The sequence below is a fragment of the Podarcis bocagei genome (assembly GCF_964188305.1).
Source record: "Podarcis bocagei genome assembly, chromosome: 7".
Lineage (NCBI taxonomy): Eukaryota > Metazoa > Chordata > Lepidosauria > Squamata > Lacertidae > Podarcis > Podarcis bocagei.
In genome coordinates this window covers 93,647,623-93,661,611 of record NC_138132.1, presented here as the reverse complement: position 1 = coordinate 93,661,611, position 13,989 = coordinate 93,647,623, and the positions used below count along the sequence as shown (strand labels likewise).

Here is a 13,989-nt window from a genome sequence, read left to right as displayed (position 1 = left end):
AAATTTGCTTCAAGTTGAGCACATTCAAGTTGTGCTCCGCAGCAACCCGGAAGTAACGGAGGGCGTTACTTCCGGGTTTCACCGCTTGCACATGCGCAGACGCTCAAAATGACGTCACTTGCATGCGCAGAAGCGGCGAAAAGCGACGCACACGTGCGCAGACGTGCCGTCGCTAGATACGTTTACCTCTAGATGCGAACAGGGCTCTGGAACGAATCCCGTTCGTATCTAGAGGTACCACTGTATTACAATACTTTTAAATGTGTTAGAACAGCGGTGGGGAATCTCAGCTCCGGGGACTTAATACAGCCCTCTAGGCCTCCGTACACATCACTCACAACTTTTCCCAGACCACCGCCTCTCTGCATAGGTCATACCACTCCACACAGTTTGCACCCACCTCGGGCCAGAATGGAAGAGGGGCACCCAGTCGACAGCTGAGGAGAAGGAGAGGAGCAACAAAAGGCGGGTGATGTCTGGACTGGGGAAGGGCGGGGCACTCTGCAAGCATAAGCCAATCCAAGGCCGATAAATTTCCGCTGCCAGGAAACACAAAATCCCAGCCATTCTGCGAGATCCAAGAGGTACAACGGACCATGTAGGATGGACCTCCCAAAGAACCCTTGCGCTCCAAACCCACCTTGGCCTTGCTCTTCAAAATGGGACCAAAGGGGGCAGTCAGGTGTGGACACATCCTAGCTTGTGCCCAGTCATGTATATATTAAAGTCCTGCTTCAGGTTCTGTATCTTGGTCTGTGTTTAAATGGTGTCCTAAATTTTGGAATAAAGCTTTTGGGGATTCTCTAGCCAGGAGTCCATGTACTTTGTCTGAGAGTAAGAGCCAGGACACTCACAGGCCAACCAGGGACAGAGAATAAATTCATTTCAGTTCACATTTAAAGGCAAACTTACTGAATTCACACTTTCCAAAATAATGCATACCCTTCAACTGTCTTGGGAAAACCGGGATACCCCATTTTCTCACGTGAGAGTATGGCAGCCATTTTGGACACCACAACCTTGCCCCCCAAAAGTGCTTTTGTCGTACAGCACCACAAAATGCATGTTTTTGAGCACCATGCTCTCATGGGAGAGCACACCCCCGGAAAAAAGTGTATTTCACAGAATCACAGAATCACAGAATCACAGAATCATAGAGTTGGAAGAGACCACAAGGGCCATCGAGTCCAACCCCCTGCCAAGCAGGAAACACCATCAGAGCACTCCTGACATATGGTTGTCAAGCCTCTGCTTAAAGACCTCCAAAGTAGGAGACTCCACCACACTCCTTGGCAGCAAATTCCACTGTCAAACAGCTCTTACTGTCAGGAAGTTCTTCCTAATGTTTAGGTGGAATCTTCTTTCTTGTAGTTTGGATCCATTGCTCCGTGTCCGCTTCTCTGGAGCAGCAGAAAACAACCTTTCTCCCTCCTCTATGTGACATCCTTTTATATATTTGAACATGGCTATCATATCACCCCTTAACCTCCTCTTCTCCAGGCTAAACATGCCCAGCTCCCTTAGCCGTTCCTCATAAGGCATCGTTTCCAGGCCTTTGACCATTTTGGTTGCCCTCCTCTGGACACGTTCCAGTTTGTCAGTGTCCTTCTTGAATTGTGGTGCCCAGAACTGGACACAGTACTCCAGGTGTGGTCTGACCAGAGCAGAATACAGTGGCACTATTACTTCCCTTGATCTAGATGCTATACTCCTATTGATGCAGCCCAGAATTGCATTGGCTTTTTTAGCTGCCGCGTCACACTGTTGGCTCATGTCAAGTTTGTGGTCAACCAAGACTCCTAGATCCTTTTCACATGTACTGCTCTCAAGCCAGGTGTCACCCATCTTGTATTTGTGCCTCTCATTTTTTTTGCCCAAGTGCAATACTTTACATTTCTCCCTGTTAAAATTCATTTTGTTTGTTTTTGCCCAGTTCTCTAATCTGTCAAGGTCGTTTTGAAGTGTGATCCTGTCCTCTGGGGTGTTAGCCACCCCTCCCAGTTTGGTGTCATCTGCAAATTTGATCAGGATGCCCTTGAGTCCATCATCCAAGTCGTTGATAAAGATGTTAAATAAGACCGGGCCCAAGACAGAACCCTGTGGCACCCCACTAGTCACTCTTCTCCAGGATGAAGAGGAACCATTGATGAGCACCCTTTGGGTTCGGTCAGTCAGCCAGTTACAAATGGGGGCCGCATTCTCGTGTTGGTCATGTGACTTGCCTGGGAGATGCATGTCCCAGTTTTTGGCCTGGACATGTTGAAGGGCATAATAATATGCAAGCTGAAGTACAAGCCCTCCTTTAAAATTGCAGTTCTATCGCTATGTAACATTTACCAAAAAAAGCATATAATAGGGTAAAGTGTCCATCTAAATGCATATGTTGATGAAAATAACATACAAAAGTACATTACAGTGGTACCTTGGGTTACATACGCTTCAGGTTACATACGCTTCAGGTTACAGACTCTGCTAACCCAGAAATAGTGCTTCAGGTTAAGAACTTTGCTTCAGGATGAGAACAGAAATCGTGCTCCGGCAGCACGGCAGCAGCAGGAGGTCCCATTAGCTAAAGTGGTGCCTCAGGTTAAGAACAGTTTCAGGTTAAGAACGGACCTCCGGAACGAATTAAGTACTTAACCTGAGGTACCACTGTATATTAGAGGAAATTCCTTTCAGAAGTGTCTATATTGGGAGAAATTTGCACTAAGATGTTGATAAAATTTCAAGACAGCTTTTTACAAAAAGAATTGCTAATCATTGTAAAAATGTGGAGAACAAAACTTAATATCAGAAAAATGAGAAACACCCGTTTGAAAAGCCAACAAAGTGAGGCCACGCACTATAGCTTCAGTCCAGCTTCCACTCTGGTCATGGGACCGAGATGGCTCTGGTCGCCCTAACAGACGATTTCCATAGGCAGCTGGATCAAGGTGGGTTGGGGCTGTTAATTCTCTTAGATCTGCCAGCAGCCTTTGACATGGTCGATCACGAACTATGGTCAAACTTTTAGACCACCGCCTCGCCGACGTGGGGATTCAGGGCACAGTCCTATAATGGCTGCACTCGTTCCTTTCTGGTCGGGGACAGAGGGTGGTGCTGTGGGGGGGGGGGAGCTAGTGTCGCGCTACTCCTTGGTGTGTGGAGTACCGCGGGGCGCAGTTCTCTCCCTTATGCTTTTCAACATCTTTATGCGCCCCCTCGCCCAGCTTGTCCGGAGTTTTGGGTTGGGCTGCCATCAGTATGCTGATGACACCCAGCTTTATCTGTTGATGGACGGCCATCCTGACTCAGCCCGAGACACACTGATCAAATGTCTGGAAGCTGTGGCTGGATAGCTATGTGGGAGCCGGTTGAAGTTAAATCCTTCAAAGACAGGGGTCCTTTGGCTGGGTCGGGACGATATAGGGTTGGGGGGGGCGAACTCCCATCCCTTGCAGGGGCACAATTAGTGCCAGCGCCTTCTGTCTAGAGTTTGGGTGTAATCTTCAATGCTTCGCTTTCTATGGAGGCATAGGTTACAGCTATAACAAAGGCGGCATTTTTTCATCTCCGCCAAGCTAAGCAGTTGCTCCCTGACCTCTCTTGCCCTGACCTCGCCACTGTGATCCATGTGACAGTCACCTCCAGACCTGATTATTGTAACTCACTGTATGCGGGGCTGCCCTTGAAACTGACCCAGAAACTCCAGCGGATGCAGAATGCCACAGCAAGGCTCCTTACGGGCTCCTTGCCATGGGACCACATTCATCCAGTGCTTTACCAGCTGCACTGGCTCCCGGTGGAGTACAGGGTCAGGTTTAAGGTGCTGGTTTTAACCTTTAATGCCCTATGTGGCCTAGGACTCTCGTACCTATGGGACCGCCTCTTCTGGTATGCCCCATAGAGGACCTTACGGTCTGCTAATAACAACACCTTGAAGATCCCAGGCCCCAGGGAAATTAGACTGGCCTTGACTTGAGCCAGGGACTTTTCGGCTGTGGCCCGGCCTGATGGAATGCTCTCCCAAAACAGACCAGGGCCCTGAGAGATTTGACATCTTTCCGCAGGGTCTACAAGACGGAGCTGTTCCGCCAGGCCTTTGGGCAGGGTGCAGTTTGACTTACTTTCCTTTGTATAAGACAAGCCCAAAGGAGGCCCCCAACCCGCTCACAGGTCCTTGTATGATCAGTGGAAACAGTTGGTCCTGGCAATTATTAACCACTCTCAATTCCACCCTGATAATTGCCACCTGCCCAGATTTTAACTTGTCTGAATTAATTTTAAGATGTATTTTAATGAATTGATGTCTATTTTTATGCATATTGTGTTGTTCTTAGGATGTTAGCTGCTCTGAGCCTGGCTTTGGCCGGGGAGATGCAAATAAAAAATTATTATTTATTATTATTATTATTATTATTATTATTATTATTATTATTATTATCTGAGAAAGTAGCCCAGCCTTCTCCACATTTACTCAGAGGTAAGATCCATTGAGTGAAACTGTGCAAGATTGAAAAAGCTCATGGGATGCTTTCTTTTCCCTAAATCAACAGCAGTGAAGAATATATCGGCTACCCTGGGATCCTTTGGCAAGTAGAGCAAGATATAAATTTAATAAATAGATAAAGATTCCACTAGCACCAAAATGATTAGGAGGGTTGGCGCAACTCCTAAAGCAGGGACAAGAAACTTTCAGCTCTCCAGTTGTTGTTGGACTATGATTCCCATCATCCCTGACTGTTGTCCATGCTGGCTGCGGGTGGTGGGATTTGGAGTCCAACATCTGGAGGGCCACAAATTCCCTGTCATTACCCTGCAAGGAAAGCTTACAACATTTGGGGATTTTTTAGTTCAGAGAAAAAGACAAGTAGGGAGCATGTATAAAATTATGACTGCGGTGGAGAAAATGGGTAGGCCTTTTTCACGAGACTAGAATACAGTGTGTTTGGTCACCCCGTGTAGCCGAATGTTGGGGAGATTTAGGATGGACAAGAGAGGAAGCAATTCTTCACACAGCATAGAGTTGCTAAGCCATGGATTTTGCTGTTCATGATAGCCAGGCTACAAAAGGCCCCTTGTGATAATGGCCACCTTACCTCCAGAAAGGGTGCCTCAGAATACCAGTGGCAAAGAAGCATCACCTGGAGACGGCCATTGCCCTCCTGTCCCGATGGCAGGCTTCCCAGAGGCATTGGGTTGGCCAGGTAGGAAACCGGATGTTGGAGAAGCTTTCTTTGCCTCACGGAAGAGCTACCATTGTTGAGTTTGGGACGGGAGCCAAGACAAGCAGGGTGACCCCTGGATTGGATGTAAGTGCAAAGGCAGGCAGGTGGAGGTTGGCTGAGAGCAGAGAGAGGTTGGTGGGGCAGAGGAGCGTCTGCTGTGCCAATCCCAGGAGAACATCAGAACCGTCACAACAGTTTGACTGTCCAGAGGTCCAGTGGGAAGGGAAAGGTGCACATGGCTGGCTAGCACAGATTCCCTCTCACACACATGGATTGCTTTGTGAATCAACCCAAAAGACGTCCCTGAGTACTCATGCAGCTTCTTTGAGGCATACATATATATCCCTCAAATATCATGCCTGTTATGACATATGCATGCCCATGATCTGCAGCAGGGATGAGAGTCATGAAGACTTCCAGATGTTGTTGGACTCTCACCAGCCCCAGCCAGCAAGGCCAATGGCCAGCTGTGGGGACAGAGGATAAATTCAATTCAAATATACCAAATTTGTACTTTCTGAAGTAATACAGAAAACACCTTTTGAAATTCGCATGCATAGAGCAGAGTGCATTTACTAGTGAAAATAACATACAAAACATTGAATTGAGGAAATTGCTTTGCAGAAATGTGTGCATTGAGCCAAAATGCATATAAAATTTGTATATTACAAGAAATTTCCACTAAAATGCTGGTGAATGTCATCATTGCATGCGGTCTCCACACTTATTTCTTTTGTCCTATTGTATTATTGAAGCGCTTAAGAAACTCTGTCAAACCAGCGTTTGACCAGGGATGGGAGTAGTGGTGGGGAATGAATTGGAAGGAAACATTTCCTATGCAAATCCTATGCATTCAGCACACACTCTAACATTGATCTCCTCTGACCATGTCCTCCTGAGACCGCCTGCTCCCTCCATTGCTCTTGGAAAGGCCTTGTGTCCATTCCCGTAATCTGATCCAGGTGCAAGGAATCTTTTTCAGCTGGAGGGACACATTCCCTTCTGAGCAACTTTCTAGGGACCCCGTGCCAGCGCTGGCTGAGGCCAGAGGCAAAAGTGGGCTGAGCAAGGACTGACACTTTTGCACAGAAGTCTCATTTCTACACACACTCCCACCTCCCTCTCTATCCCCCGTGAAGTGAAGCCAGAACCATGGACGCCAAAAAACACTCAAAGAGGTGTGAATTGGAGCAGCGAGAAGGCTACTCTGGGAAGGGGAGGTGTGGCCTGGGCAGAGTCCAGGGGCCAGACAGCGAGGACAAAAGGGTCAAGCTCAACTGCTGGGCCTGAGGTTCCCCAACCACAACCTGAGGTAAGGTGGGCCATCTCAGTGGAATAACCTCCCAAGGGAGCTTCTCTAGGCTTCCTGTAGGTGGGTTTCAGAACAGACCTGTGAGGTCTGTTAAAACCTTCCTTTGTGATAGGTTTTTTGGAGAGGCACACCTCTTGCAGATGTTGTTCTTGCCTTTTCTTACTCAAGTTAATGTTTCCTCGCTATTCTGTGCCATCACATGACTGTGCTGGGTTTTGATGCAGCTGTTTTTATTTCAATGCCAGTTCCTTTTCACTGGGAAAACAGAACGCACAGCAAAGCCCCAAACGCCTCAACCACACTGGCTCCAGGGCCAGATCAAGGTAGCTTGAGGAGGAAAAACCAAATGGTTTTGCAAGTTCTGCACTCTCACTGCATTGGAAGAGGCCTGAGCAGAAGCAATCAAGGCCTTTTCCAAGGGGCTTGCACAAGAGAACGAGGCACTCCTTGGCACTTCCAAAGTGCTCCAGGTGCACACTACCCTGGCAAACTTCACAACAACCCTGCATGGTGGCTTCTTATTATTATTATTAGTGTCCCTAACATGTAGGGATTAAAGACAGCAGCTTGCTTAAGTCTGAGTACTTACCATACATTTAAAGCACATGTCTTCCCACAAAGAATCCTCAGAACTGTAGTTTGCCCCCTCACAGAGCTACAGTCCCCAGCAGCCTTAAACTACAGTTCCCAGGGTTCTCTAGGAGAAGTTCTATGCTTTAAATGTATGGTGTTGATCTGCCTTCAGTGTGTCTTAAGGGTCACACCCCTACATTCCTCATGGCAGAGACGAGATTTGGACCAGGATGCCCTCCTCTGTGTACCGGATCTTGATAGACCTGCCCACCCAACCTGCTAAAGCCTGCTGGCTTAACTTTATGAAGGGGGATTGGGCAAGCTCAACGGGGAGGAGAGGGTTCTCACCAGCAACAATTATTGGTGGGTTTCCCAGAAGCATCTGGCTGGCCACTGTGGGAAACAGGGTGTTGAGATACCTCAGCCTTCGCCAACCCAACATCAGTCCCAGTCAGCAGCCTATCAAGTTGGCAAAGTCTGGTCTAGATGAATCTTGGATTTGATCCCCCACAGCTCTTAGCAAGCCACATTATACCATGTTAAACCACTGATCCATGTATTTTAATTTTCTCCCATGATTGGCAGCTGCTCTCCAGGATCTTTCCCACCCCAACCTAGATGCCAGGGATTGAACCTGGGATCCTGTGCCTACAAGGCAGGTGCCTCTGCCGTGGAGCTGGAGCCCTTCCCTCTTATGTCCTCCTTAACGTCACACAGGAGCCTGCCTTCTACAGGTTCCTCTATCCCAGGATCGTCTGTTCCGGGGGGGGGGGCAACATACAGGATCAAGGATGATCTACAGGATCAAGGATGATGGGAACTGGTGTCCAACAACATCTTCAGGGCAGCCCATTGCCAGCCCCAGATCTGCTCCAACTGGAAGAAGCTTTCCACCATAAAGGGTTCTTTCTCAGCCCAACTACCAGAGATCCTTAACAGAAAAAGGAGGGGGATTAGGCTGGGACCTTCTGTGTGGAAGCTAAGGACCCTCTCCCTGAACATCCACAAGACCTTCCCAAGAGAACATCCCCCAGGCGGGCCTGGAGTGCCTGTGTCCCCACCCCGCCATCCCTAATCTGCCACCTGAAGCAACCATCTCACCTGGCTTCACAGCAGGGCCATCACAGACTGGCTTGACCCTAAGGTGGTCATAGGCACCTCTCCCAACTTTGCCTGCCTGCTTATCACCAAAAGAGAAGGGTGCTACTCGTGGCAGACCCTTACCTTGAGGTTTGGACGCCTCCGTGGCATTTGGGGCGGTCATAGCAATGCACACGTCATCCTGCGGGAACTGGTCACACTTGAGCATCTCGGGCCAGTAGAAGCCAAAGAACTGCATGACGGGCTCACAGGAGTCGCGGACGGCCTCGCAGAGCCAGCGGCAGGGGTAAATGGGCCTGTCCAGGCAGACCGGGGCAAAGAGGGAGCAGAGGAAGACCTGGGTGCCCATGTGGCAGTTCTTGTTGAGCAGAGGCACCCAGCTGCTGGCTTGCTGCTTCACCTCCGCCATGGTCTCGTGGTCCAGGAGGTTGGGTAAGACCATCTTGTCGTAGCCCACGCTGTGGCACAGGCGGAGGTCAGCCGGGATGGCCACGCACTGAGGGGGCTTGGTGTAGAAGCGCCCGCTCTGGTAGGCACTGATGTCGGACTGGAAGCTGACGTAGTCATACTCGTTGCCCCTGGCCAGGCCGGGCAGGAGAAGAAGCCCAAAGGCCACCAGGATCAGCACCCGGGGCCCCTTCCGCGAGGGGCCTCTGCAGCACCAGCCTGCGCCCATTCTGGCAAGGAAGCCCGCGCCTTGCGAGCGGCTGGGCATCAGCCGCCTGCTCTTTGCCCCGAGCTCTGGAGGTTGGCACATAAGGACGGGGGGAGCCCGAAGGTGGTCGCGACTCCCTCCCCCGGGCGAGACCCCCATCAGCTCCTGCCCCGGCTGCGGCTGCTGCGCAGCTCTTCCCCCGCTTGCTCCACGGGGTCGGGACACTTCTCTGCCTCGCGGATCCCCTTCCCGATCTCAGTCAGCAGCGGGACCCGAGGGGACCACCGAAGAGCACTTTCTTGCCGGGAGTTGCGGAGCCCCTTTCCCCCCGCAGCCAATCAGTGCCGGCCTGCGCCCCTCCCCTTTCCTCTGCCCCCTCCCTCCCTCCTCCCGCTGTCGCTCAGGGGCTGCCTTGGCCAATGGCGTCGCGGGCCGGGGCTGGTTTCCAGGCTGCGCGCGGCGGGGAAGGTGAGCCGCGGAGGCGCTCGCTTGGCGCCCGGAGGAAGGCGCGGGCGCGGATCTCGGGCGCCTTTCCCGGCGCGCATCCCCCGCGGGGGCGCATCTGGCTCGCTCGCTCGCTCGCGCCGGCAGCCGGCTAGCGCCATCCTGGGCACGGTTTCGAAAGGGGTTTCGTTTCGCTTGGTGGGGTTTCGCACAGAATCGCAGCTGGAAGTTGCGCGCGCTTCTTGGCAAGGATGGGCAGCGCCTCAGCCCAACGGGATTTTCCTCCAGACCCCGTAATGGGCGCAAAAGGTGCGCAGCGCGGCTTCAGTAAGCGCTCTTTCACGGAAGTAAAGCCCCGCTGGTTTTCCACACGGCTTACTTCCAAGTAAGTACTCTCGAGGTGGGGGGCGTATTTGTGCAGCCCGGGATTGTGTAGGTTTACCCCAAAGTTAATTAACAGCGCAAGCCTAGCCACGTCTACTCAGAAGTAAGTCCTGTTGAATTCAAGGGGGCTTGCTCCAAGGTAAGTGGGGTTAGGATTGCAGCCTACGTTCCGCGGTGTTCAAGAGAACATTGGGTTTTCTGGATAAGACACCCCACTCCGGACCCCTTTGTGCGCGGCCCCTCTTGGAGTCCTCGACGTGTTTAGGGATGCAGCCTTCAAGCCCAGCTGACCCGCAGTCTTACTCTGCAGGTCTGCAAGAGAGCAAGCGCTGCTTTTGCCTTTTACCAGGGTCAGAGCGTGGCCTCCCCAATAAAGCAAGGAAACCTAGTTAGCTGGTAGTTGCGAAGAGCCAGACTGCGGGGCCACCTCCTGGACCCCGAGACTAGAGTGTGGCGCTGAGAACGCCAAGGCTGCAGGTTTGATCCCCATATGGGTCAGCTACATATGCCTGCATTGCAGGGGGTTGGGCTAGATGATCCTCAGGGTCCCTTCCAGCTCTATGGTTCTAGATGTAAGAGACTCATTTATCATTATATTTTGGGAATGATGCATGCTCTTATGTATCTTCATTGCATTATACTTTCTGCATGTCCCATGATCGTATTATAAAGTAATTGTGCTCTGTGTCATAAATAAAGAACAGCTATGAGTTGTTTCTTTTTGTTTTCCAATGTATTTCTTATCAAGGAAAAAAAATTGACGTGGTGTGAGCAAATTTTTATTCTGAAAGTGTGGCCCAGGCCCCAGAGAAGAAAGTATAAGACCCACTGGCTTATAGGATTGCAGCCTAAAAGGAATTAAGAGATATCAGTCAATCTTCCCATTTTTCAGAATAGGCACAGCAGGGTTTTTTTTGGGGGGGGGGGATATACCAGTCCAAGAAAAATGATGCTAAGAGGGCCACTGGATTCAGAAACCATTTTATAATCACAGCAGCACACCCTCCTGGAAGTATTTTTAGTCTATCTTTTTGGAGGGGAGGCACAAGATGTCAGCACATGATGAATGCCGCCACCTACCAGCTTTCAACAAATTTCTGCCTCTGCTTCTTTAGTGGGCAATAATACAATCATAAGCTATCACATTCAACATTGTTGAAATGAGTTTATTGCAATCATATGTACACTTGATTTTTTTTAAAAAAGGATGTACATTTTAAGAATTAGTATATTTTGAGAACAAGTAAAAATACTTATCTATCCACCCTTACTACAACAGCACTTTAAAAAATAAAAATGCTTAGACATTCTCACAGGGTGAGGCTCTGCCCCAGTTGCTCCAAGGGTCCCTGCAGAGGAAGGGGGTTGTGTTGTTCCTGCTCTCAGAGACATCAATTGTTCCAGGGTTGGGTTCTGACCCTGACAAGTTCAGGGGCTCAACGTGAGCACAAAGTAAGCCTGAGCTCTTGGCTGTTCCGGGCTCTGGTGTTTTTCCTTCACTTGTTTTGATGCGTATTAACCAGAGTTTATATGAGAAGGAAAAGTACACACCTGCCTGACAGGTAAAAAGAGGAGACAGGCACTCCATGTCCCTAGCTGGGCGTCCAGTTCACTAACCAAGACAAGCTGGAGGAGGGGCTCCACCCCACCCATTTGCCCCTTTCCTTTGTTTCCCTTAAAGGCCCATCACCTCAACACAGGAAACAAGCCTGGCTTCAGTGCTTTTTTTCTAGAAAAATAGGTGCTCACAGTGAAGTTGTTACAGTAAGTGCCACACTTTTTAACAACAACAACAAAAGGTGCCGGTACTGCGCACCCTTGAGTATCCCTGAGGGGAATATACTGCCTGGCTTATATTTTAACACTTGCTGGACCCAGGGGTTAGAAGGGTCTCACAGACAGCCTACTTCCACCCAGCCCAAACTCATAACCATATTGTTTCTTCAGTGCCACTGGGCTGGGTTCCTGCATTCAAACAACTTAGATGTAAATGATTTTTCTTCCCCTGCTGGCATTTTCAAAGTTGACCGTGCCTTTGAGGCTTACATAGATGCCCTAAGTGACCTCTCCTCAAGGCTTATCAGAGCGGAAGATGAGCTGCCCCAATGCTGGTTGCTGTGTGGAGCAGCAGATTCAAAGGATGCATCATGGTTTAAACTCAGTCTTTCCCAAACTGATGCCCCCCAGAGGCTTGAGCTACAACTCCCAGGCTTGTTCATGCTGAAGTGAAACACATCATTTTTAACTGGGTGGCAAGTAATATTGAACAGGCTTGGCACAGTTTCATGTAAATGTGTGCTAATCCCACAAGACACGCTAGATTTACAGATCTCTTTTCTGAACCTAACCTATTGTAGTCCGGCTGGTTCTCCTTCCTTCAAAAATATATGGGACTATATATGTATTTTCCTCACAGTTGCACTGCATCATGGACATTGTAGTCTCAAGTCCTCCGCAAATAGATTCTTGTACATTATGTTTCACAAATGGTAACGCTGTGTCCATGAATTTCATAGTTTTAAATATATTTAGTTGTATGTACACAAATGCACTGAAATGCCAAGTGTGAACTGGCATATCACACTGGCTAAGACCTGAGTCAGATGCCCCCAGTTCAGATCTCTTGATATTTTTATCTCCTTATTCTCAAGAAAGAAGCAAGAAAACGAGTGCACAGAGAGACCCATGTACTTTAAATCCCACAGTATTAAAAATATTAAAAACACAGTACAGCAGTAAACATTAAAAGCTTCCCTAAACAGGGCTGCCTTCAGAGCCAGTGTGGTGTAGTGGTTGAGAGCGGTGGACTCTAGTCTGGGTGACCTTGGGCCAGTCACACTTCTTTGAAGTCTCTCAGCCCACTCACCTTACAGAGTGTTTGTTGTGGGGGAGGAAGGGAAAGGAGAATGTTAGCCGCTTGGAGACTCCTTCAGGTAGTGATAAAGAGGGATATCAAATCCAAACTCTTCTTCAATTTTCTTTAACATATAATTTTCAACAGTAATTAAACATACTTTTTCATCTTGTTCAATTTTTTGACTTCCATCAATCCTGTCTGAAAATTTTCCAATCTAATCTCTCAATATGCATTTCTTATCTTCCCTATTACATTTCAAACTCATAACCAATATCTCTATCTTTTTCTACTTTGTAACACTTCATATATTTCTCCTTACAAAACTTCTTGTAATCCTACTAGCATAATTTGTTGATTACAGTTGCTCTTCAAATAATTCATATACTTCTTCCAATCTTCTGTAAATCTCTGGTCCTGCAGGTTTCGAATCCTTCCTGTCCTTTTGTCCAATTCTGCATAGTCCATTAATTTTGTCTGCCATTCTTCTTTCGTCAGAATTTTTTCCTGTTTCCATTTCTGGGCTAACAATACTCTTGCCGCGGTTGTTGCATATAAAAACAATTTAACATCTTGCCTATTAATGTCCTGACCTATAATACCAAGTACGGTAAAAATGCTTCTGGTTTTTAAAAAAATGTATATTTCAACATCTTTTTCATCTCATTATATATCATTTCCCAGAAGTTCTTTACTTTTTTACATTCCCACCACATATGATAAAATGTTCCTTCTTTTTCTTTCCATTTCCAACATTTATTATTTGTCTTATACGTTTTACCTAATTTCACTGATGTAATATACCATCTATACATCATTTTCATCATATTCTCTTTCAAAGCATTACAGGCTGTAAATTTTATCCTTTCATTCCACAACCTTTCCCATTCTTCAAGCTGTATAATATATCCAAAGTCTTTTGCCCAATGTATCATTACCGATTTCATTTCCTCGTCTTTCAAATGCCATTCCAACAGTATTTTATACATTTTAGACATTGTTTTACATTCATTGTTTAATATATCTATTTCAAATTTAATTTTTTTATCATCAAATCCTTTTCCCTTTAAATCCTCTTTATATATTTCATTTTGGTGATAGTGCAACCAATCATTTACATATTCTTTAACCTCTTCATATGGTCAAACTCTTCTTCTTCAGATGTCTTTTAAAAGTAGGATAGTTGCTTATTTCCTTGACATCTGATGGGATGGCGTTCCAAGGGCAGGGGCCACTACCGAGAAGGTCCTCTGCTTGGTTCCCTGCAACCTTACTTCTCTCAGTGAGGGAACCACCAGAAGGCCCTCAGTACTGGACCTCAGTGTCCAGGCTGAACAATGGGGATGGAGACACTCCTTCAGGTATACTGGGCCGAGGCCGTTTAGGGATTTAAAGGTCAGCACCAACACTTTGAATCGTGCTCGGAGCCAATGTACTGGGAGCCAATGCAGGTCCCTCA

General features: G+C 48.0%; 1 protein-coding gene across 1 annotated transcript in view; it reads right to left on the bottom strand.

Moving 5' to 3' along the window:
• SFRP1 (secreted frizzled related protein 1) overlaps nt 1-9,168 on the bottom strand; it is a 44,905-nt gene extending 35,737 nt beyond the window's left edge. Inside the window, exon 1 of the mRNA XM_081201001.1 lies at nt 8,317-9,168. Within this exon, the coding sequence (XP_081057127.1) occupies nt 8,317-9,007 (691 nt within the window). The 5' untranslated portion in view covers nt 9,008-9,168. The remainder of the gene's footprint in view (nt 1-8,316) is intronic.
• Between the last annotated feature and the right edge of the window lie 4,821 nt (nt 9,169-13,989).